At 38.0% G+C, this 8,506-nt stretch overlaps 1 protein-coding gene across 1 annotated transcript; it reads right to left on the bottom strand.

Annotated features, from left to right (window-relative positions):
• Window positions 1-532: 532 nt before the first annotated feature.
• Window positions 533-7,868, bottom strand: LOC140137684 (cytochrome P450 2A9-like). Its single transcript, XM_072159439.1, has 3 exons — window positions 7,482-7,868; window positions 3,285-4,226; window positions 533-812 (listed from the first exon to the last, which is right to left on the bottom strand). Exons 1-3 carry the CDS (start codon window positions 7,852-7,854, stop codon window positions 628-630), a joined length of 1,500 nt encoding a protein of 499 aa, XP_072015540.1. The 5' UTR covers window positions 7,855-7,868; the 3' UTR covers window positions 533-627.
• Window positions 7,869-8,506: the final 638 nt, after the last annotated feature.

Here is an 8,506-nt window from a genome sequence, read left to right as displayed (position 1 = left end):
TTTAGTACACCACTGGGCATCACAATCACAAATAGAAATTCGAGAATTTGAGGGCGTCGCTGTGGAGCAAATCACATATTATGGCTTTAATATTTTTTAGATCTGGAGGAACCATGTTATTAGTGATTCTGGGACAGTTATTAGGGATTCTGGGATTCATCTCAAGTTGAGAGTAACGCCGTGTTGGGTTTCGCAGTGGCAGATTCGAATTTCACGTGTCAGGAACGGCTTCAAAACTCAACCGCTGGGTGCCCGCCGGTTTTGCTCGGTTCCGTCCGGTTGGAGCCGGTTTCTATTGTTCTAAACAATGGAACACGGTTCAACCGCTATCAACCGCCGGTCCCTTATGTAATCCCTCGGGCGCATACACACACGAATACTGGCTGTACGCTGGCGACACAACCGCGTAACGTACTGATTAGATTCTACAACTGCAATATCCAACTTGGCGTTACTCTCAACTAGCTTGAGACGAGAGAGACTACAGTCTTGAGTATTTTGTGTATGATATATATGTATGTCTATGTTTCTGCTGGCTATATACATGTATATCATTACAGAAAAGCAAATCTGATTTGCTGGATAATATATTACCAAAATTGAACACCAAACAAGAGGATAACAGATTTAGTCGCGTTTTGTGACTCTCAGTTTGTACGGTTCTGGATGTAGGACAAGCCCTTCGATTGGTTTCAAGGTAGGCATCGGTGCGTCCTCAGATGTCTTCTCAAATTTGAACTGATGTAGAAGATGGGTAAAGAAGATGAAGAGTTCTTGTCTCGCGAGAGCTTCACCGAGGCAACCCCGGCGTCCTACAACAGAAAGGACAAAAATATATTTTATCATGGAATACAAAATAACTAAAGAAATGTCACCTTTTTTTGGTCGTATTTTCCTCAAATCAAGTCGTATAGAATAATTGAATTACGAATATGATGATATATTTACGTACACATGTCATAATATGCATACTCCAATTATGGCATTTAAACGCAGCCTAATAAAATGGCGACAAAACTTTCGTAACAGTCAAACTACAATGAGCCCATTTCACAGGTGGAGCGTATTATTACACATAATTTATACTTAATAACTGTCAAACTAATTATCAAAATATACTGGATAGATACTTATGGAGACAAAATAATGTTATTCGTACATTTATGTTAAGTGGTACTAATATACGTTTACATTAACAACTTGGGATCTCTGAGACAAATATGAATCAAACCAGGCAGTGGATTTAACCCCAAGTGCTTTTGACTTCTTACAAAGGATCTCATGGTTGACACTGTCAAAAGCGTTTTGAATGTCTAGCAAGTCCATGCCTGTGTATTTCCCTTCGCCCATTTGATCTCTTATGTAGTCTTGAAACACGTATCAGTGGAATACCCCCCCCTTTGCCCTATTTTACCCAGATCTCATTAATTTGGCATCTTGGTGATCCATGGCCAATTAGTCGATACCCAGTTATTATTCCCATGGACCCAACCCAGATGATGTATTTTTCTAACCTATTTCTTCGTAATCCACAAAGTCCCTAGTACACATATTTTGTTGGTCCCAAAACAAAATATTGTCCCAGGGGAGGGGGAAAGGTCATTACATGAGTTCAAATTTCAAACTTTATCAATTGTGTCAAAAAGATTACTAATGTATTCCTCTTGTCATAGGGATTCAGAAAATGTATAGTTTTACCTATCTAGGATGCACTGTTCTTGAGTTATTACCAAAAAGGTCAAATGTTAAGCGTTGACCTCTAAAGGGTCAATTTTTTTCGCTAGTCAGAATTCTGAAAAAGGCTCGCTAGTCCATATATCGAGTTCTCTAGTCCGAGGGTTCGCTACCTAACCATAACCCTAACCTTAAACCCTAACCATAACCCTAAAACAAACCCTTATTCTATATTTGGACTAGAGAAGCTTCGGATTAGCTAACTTAATTTGGTTTTCGGACTAGCGACCCTTCGGACTAAAGAACCTTTGGACTAGAGAGAAGTCACGACATACGTGGTGCGTAGCACGTACACTGGCCGGTGCGTTTATAAGACGTTGAAAACGTTGTTAAATATTGCTAGTCTCGGTTCCAAAGAGGATTGTGCTCATTCGTCACGAAGGAGGACAAGGCGGCTAGAAAAAAGACTATAATATCAGCTAATATGTGGTTGAAAATTACCGAGTCTCAATAATTCAATACAGCATGCTTTTGATTTTGACCAAAAACCAAGGTTAACTAACATGCTGTTTAAACTTAATTGTCCTTTTGTGCTCCGCTAATATTATAGTTGCTCAAAAACATATATTTTGTTAGATTAAGGACTATACTACAACCATATATCATGACACTATTTCAAAATGAGACTTTTTTGTGCTGAAAATTAGGCGCGTTGCATGAGCTTCGACATGTCGTAAAATCAGCATATTTATACGAAACACGTGCGTTTTATACGACGTTGGTGTCCAAAATGTGAACTTGCAATGTCATTTTTTATACGGAAAGTATCACATAGATTTTAATGGACAATCTCTGCGTGTGAACACCGCGTATAAATGAAGTCAATTTTTTAACACATCGCTGTAGCTTTATTATATTTATTTGATGTCCTGCAGATTTCCCGTTTAAAAACAACCTCCCTCTGGAATCTACAGGCGGATGACTACATCGGTTAGGCCTTAAAGCATTAAAAAAAATTACCCCCCCCCCTTGTATAAACTTTGACCTCGATAACTCATTTTGCCCGAAGGTCCCTTCGTGGTATCCGGTGAAATTTGTAACTATACATACCCTTCTCTTTTACTGGGCGATCGTAAACTTCATCAAAATTCAGATTTTGTTACCTTTGTCATTGTCATAGATGTGCTAATATAACCTGCTAGTGGTTCAGCCAAAAGCATTGTATTGAACACAAAATAATGCACTTACATGAATCTATAATTTATATGCTGACAGTATACTGGTATATAAATTAGCTACATGTATTTGAATGGGGCTTTAACTTCGTCAAAAGTGCTGTTTTCTTCGGGGTTTTTTTGCCCAATTTTTCAATTCAAAATACCAAATGACGATTTGAATGAATTATCCGTCACTTTCAAACCGTATAAACAAGTTTAATTTTTTAAACTTTGTACGCTGGTATCACTGAATGGGACTTCAAAGCAACACAATTGAGTACACAACTGAACACTAATACTGAGTTTCAATGATCTGTACCTCTCACGTTTTAAGTGTATAACGTACAGGATGTGAATGCTCGGCCTTTTTGGCTTTAATCTAAAGTTACCTACCTATTCCAAAGGGAATCACTTCGTTCGGTTCATGAAAGTTACCGCCATCATCCAAGAAACGTTCTGGTCTAAAATTTTCTGGATCGCCCCACAACTCAGGACTTTGCATCACTGCGTACAAGTTAGGTATCACCAAGCTATTCTTCGGGATGGTATAGCCTCGGAAAGTTGTCGTGTCCGCTGCTACATGAAATGAAGACAGCGGTGCCAGTGAAACGATTCGATGAAGCTCCGTGATAAAGGCTTGTGTGTAAGGGAGATTCGGTTTATCGGCCAACTTTGGTAACCGGTTACGACCGACTACCGTATCGATTTCGTGATGTATGCGATCCTGCACATTGGGGTATCGGACAAGGTATTGACTGCCCCATCGAAGTGTATTTGAAGCTGTATCAGTTCCCGCAAAGAAAACAGCCAATATTAGTCCGGCCATATTATCTGGGTTTCGGAAAGAATTAGGATCATCTGATTTGTGAAGTCGTATTTCATTCAACCATATATCAATTACGTCATTCAAGTTTTTTGGGTCAAAGTCTTTGCGATGACTTTCAATCATGCAGTTTATGAATTCATGCAGCTCATCAGTAACTATCAGTAATTCTTGCTTTGCTCTACTTGGGATATTGATTGGGACAAATATTTCCAAGGCACCTGCTCCAAGCAGTTGAGCTAGACGATTCAAAAGACTAGTAAGCCGATGAATGCGCTCGTCAGTAAATTCAAATCGGGTTCCAAAAACGACTTTAGAGATGATGTTTGATACAACATTATTTAAATGGCAAGTAAGGTCAACAGCTTGGCCTTTAAGGTTGGCTAATTCCTCGACCAGATATGAGCTTTCTTTACTGATGGGCTCCTCAAACCGAGATGTACCGACTCCAAATTGACGGAAGCATGCTAGAGCGAAAATCCGGTATGGTCCCATGTCATCCAATTTGTTCACTATAAACAATTGAAAAAACATAGACAGAATAAGAAAATTTTTTAAGATTCACAATCTCGTTACCCTCTCCCTTTAATGACTGCCACTACACCATGTCAAACAGTCAACACCGTTCTATAGCAGTGGCGAATGATGATAAAAATAATGATGATGACAATAACGAAGATTGATGATGATGACGATAATGATGAAAACGACGTTGCGTACCATTCAAAGTGATTAAAGAGGCACTCAGAGATCGGTCATTACCAAACCACACTATTCCCCACGCATGTTCTTTTTCTTGCAGTTTCAGAATGTTAGTGTAGTAACTAACCCCTACCACGAATAAGCAAAACGCCATGTTTTCTAATAAATAGAGACAAATGAAAAAAACTCTCTATGCCCGGGCACCAGTTTCAGTCTAGATTCGCATTTTATTTATGGGATACGGTGCAACCAATTTCAGACTTCAGCTGACAATTTCAGGGTTGCAATTCGCAATGTGGTAAGCCAGTTTTTGAAGATTTCCCCCTCGACTTTTTGACAATTTCCTGTCCCATGGAAAACAATGATTGAGAAAAAAAAATTCAGCCACTTTTTCATCATTGGCTCTTGCAACTAAACTGGTAGTTTCCTAATGGTTAAGAGAGATTGGGCGACTTTTGGATATTTGAGCCGCGTTTTGGTCTGAATGTATTTGGCAACCCTAGACAGATTGAGCTATTTACTTGCTGTTTTTCAGCTAGCCGCATACCATGCATACGACGCGATAAAGAAGATAATGCGTAGAATACGCATTTACTTTGGTTTTTACTGTGGTATAGGCTATACGATTGTTTATTTACCTTCATTGACATTCTCGACCGAGTCATATGCGTACTTTTATCGACATGTCGATAACTTTTTTCCGACATGCCAACAAGAAAAATATTTCAATGATAGCACAATCACAAACAATTTTACAAATTAGACATTCTTTTTTGCTTGGTTCGTTGGTTTTGAATGGGTCAAAATCAATTTGCATTTTGCCTAAAGATGGCCAATTTCACATGCATAGAGCAAAAAACAACCCCAAATCTCATAAAGCAGCAGGGCTTTTACTCTCTGGTCTTAGCACATTATTTTTTCCTATGTTATGAGGTATTTTGTTTTTAAATTGTCAGGTGAAATAATGTCAGAAACTGAAAATGCAAAAATAGTGATTACGTACATTTACTGATTTGGTGGAGAAAAAAACCTGCCTTGTTGTTCTACATTTTGTTCTGAGAAAATGTAATGTCCCAAAGTGTGTGTAACAAATTCAGTTAGAAAAATTGTCCATATGCACTGCTTTATTGAATTGTAGCAGAGTCAAAATAACGTTAATTGTGCACACATACATGGTAGTATTTAATTTTTTATTGCATTAGAGTATTTCTGAGTTTCCAAATAAATTAATTGGGAAACTTAGTGCAATATTTTATAATTTCATATCAGCACTTGAACATTAGGGGCCTGCAAAGTAATCTGTAAAGTGTCAGGTACATGTCATGATGTCAGTAAGCTTTTATGTATAAAAAACTGTATATATTTCACGTAAGGGTCATTCAATCTCAACAAAACCAATGGGTTGGCTGATCACCCCATCAGATTTTGTTTTAAATCACACATATCAACTGAATGCCTTATGGGTCAACTGAACACATTTCAAACGGTAGGTCTCAACTCCTTGTCGTTTCTGAGTTTTGGCTCGTTAAAATTTGGCATTTTTTCGTATCAATTTGTAAGCGCTCTTTAGCAAAGTCAACTTTTTGCACAAGATTTACAATTTAAAGAGAATTAGCCATTGCTCAATGATATGAGTAGGCCTATATGGACAATATAAGTGTGCTCTTTTTTTAATCACATGAAATTTGAAAAATATTGTAAGGAACACTATGTTTTGACTTTTAAAACCTACATCTTGGTCAAAATGTGTGCTTGAATAGGCCGTTTTCGACAGATTTTCCACAGTGTTTTTAGCGGGAAGTGTTAGCTTTCGTTTGATATAAAAACTTTTCTGATTGGATGAAGGGAACATTTTGAGTTTTGACAAAAACCAATCAGGTGGTAACTGTGCGTAGATGCATTTATAAGAGAATCATTTTGTAGCCAAACTTTTTCATATGGACGCGATTTTCCCACTTCCCATTAAAAACTACACAGAAGTCGAAATCAAATTTTTACCATGTGGGAAGTCCACCACCACAACCAAGTTCACACAAGTGCAAAATGCATGTATGAACTTCCCAGACACCAGAAGCTATCTTCATGGTTAGATTAAATTGATGAACTTTGCATTGTATTAGAACATTTAATGTCAATTATTATGTATTTCAATGATATCTTCAAACAGTCATTTAACCATAGAGATAAGATAACTTGACAACACTAAGATTTTCTCTTTCATTTTTTGTCAGAGGGGCACTTCTTTCTTTCATTTTTTGTCAGGAGAGCCCCCTGCTACAGCCGAAATGGCCAGTGGTGTATTTTGCTATTTTGATGGGCCAGTTCGCGTTATCGCGAAGCGCAAAATTTTGCAATTTTACCCTATTTGGGCCTAAAGTTGCATGCACGTGGCAATTATTCCTTTATTTTTGGATTGGATTTTTAGGGGGATGTCCCCATGGAAAAAAATAGGGGGGAGGGCGTGTACCCCGGTTCTCCAAGCTTCCTCTGCCTATAATTGTACTGCAACATGATTTAGTTGCATATATCCGTGATAATATATTAATAATCTGTACCACATGAAACATTATTGTAAAAATTATCAACACTAAAAAGAGCAAAGATATTGCAGCTTTTTAGTGATTAAAAGAGCAGACCAGAAGGAACTGACACAAACCTCAAAATTAAATTATAGAATTTTTAACACTTCATAATTATACATCTCTGACTATTATCAAAATTATCTGACTTATCAAAATACATAAAGCACCTGATCAGGTGTACTTTTGTTTGGTTTTATTGGATCATTTGCGTGCGCAGCGCGCGATAAAATGTTTACACTCCCCTCCACGTGCCAAAAAACTTTTGAACCCCCCTGTTCATACACCCAAAACTTTTTACGCCCCACCCCCTATTCAGAGCTCCTAAAATTTTATGACCCCCCTACATATTTTCCAGCCCCTCCCCCATCAGAGTATTTCTGAACACTCCCTTACATATAATGACATACGAAATAATTGTCATTATGGCTTAGGATGGTTTCACTGGTAATCAACTTGATAATTACATTAATGTCCACTACTTACTAGATCTGCTGAAGATCTTGGCTTGCATTTCATTTTCGCCTCTATCACTCAGTTTTGTATCTTTCAAAGCCTCACGTATTGCTTGGTATTCATTCAGAACTACGATAGGCATCCCAAGTGCTGTGAACGAAAATACTGGTCCATGTTTGTTACTAAGCTTTATGAAAAACTTGTAGAGTGGTTTGCCTTTGTAGAGCGCGTAAGCGATGTTGGGAGCAAAGCCAATGTAAGGAATTGGAGTCCATGGTCCTGGCGGTAAGTTGCTCTTTTTGGAAAGAAAGAAGAACACAGTAACTAATATAACACACAGAAGTAAAATGTTAGTGAAGGATGATCCGGAAATCATTGATAGAAAAACTGAACTTGACGCCATTTTGGATTCGAACAGTCTGGCGATACAAATATGAAACCAGCCATGCAAAAAAAATTGAATACAATGTAATTGGTGTCAAAGTGCTTCCAACATAATCATGATGACGTGGCACACAGTGTATTTAACCTATGCTCTAAGGGACTGTACAATAATTATGAGCCTATGGGGGATCAAATTTCCAATTGACTCGCAAAAAATAGCTTTTTGCCAACCCCCCTCCATCGCACATGTCAAATTTTTTAATCCAATTTACAAACCTTAAATGGTCTAGTTATGTGTTGCGAGCGCAGCGAGCAGGACAATTTGCATATTTTTAAAAGTGTTTAATTCCGTTCTTATTTCGTAAGCCTTTTCTGAGCATTTTATTTAAAAAAAACCATGAATGTGTGCCAAAATTTGCTTGCCCCTCCCTCTCGGCTTGCCAAAATTTGCTTGCCCCCCCCTTTTTTTTTGATCGCCAAAATTTCTTGCCATCTCCCACCAGGGCTCATAATTATTACACAGCCCCTAAAGGGTGTTCGGAAATACTTTTCTGGGGGGCTTTTAACCCCCATCTCGTGAACCCAAAACTTTGCTCACCCCTCATATTAGGTCCAAACTATTTTGACCCTATTTCATATAAAATATGTGTAATTGTGGAAATGTTTTATCA

The sequence above is a fragment of the Amphiura filiformis genome, chromosome 17, assembly GCF_039555335.1.
Source record: "Amphiura filiformis chromosome 17, Afil_fr2py, whole genome shotgun sequence".
NCBI lineage: Eukaryota > Metazoa > Echinodermata > Ophiuroidea > Amphilepidida > Amphiuridae > Amphiura > Amphiura filiformis.
The sequence above is the reverse complement of the archived record's forward strand: the minus strand, read 5'-3'. Positions and strand labels throughout refer to the sequence as shown.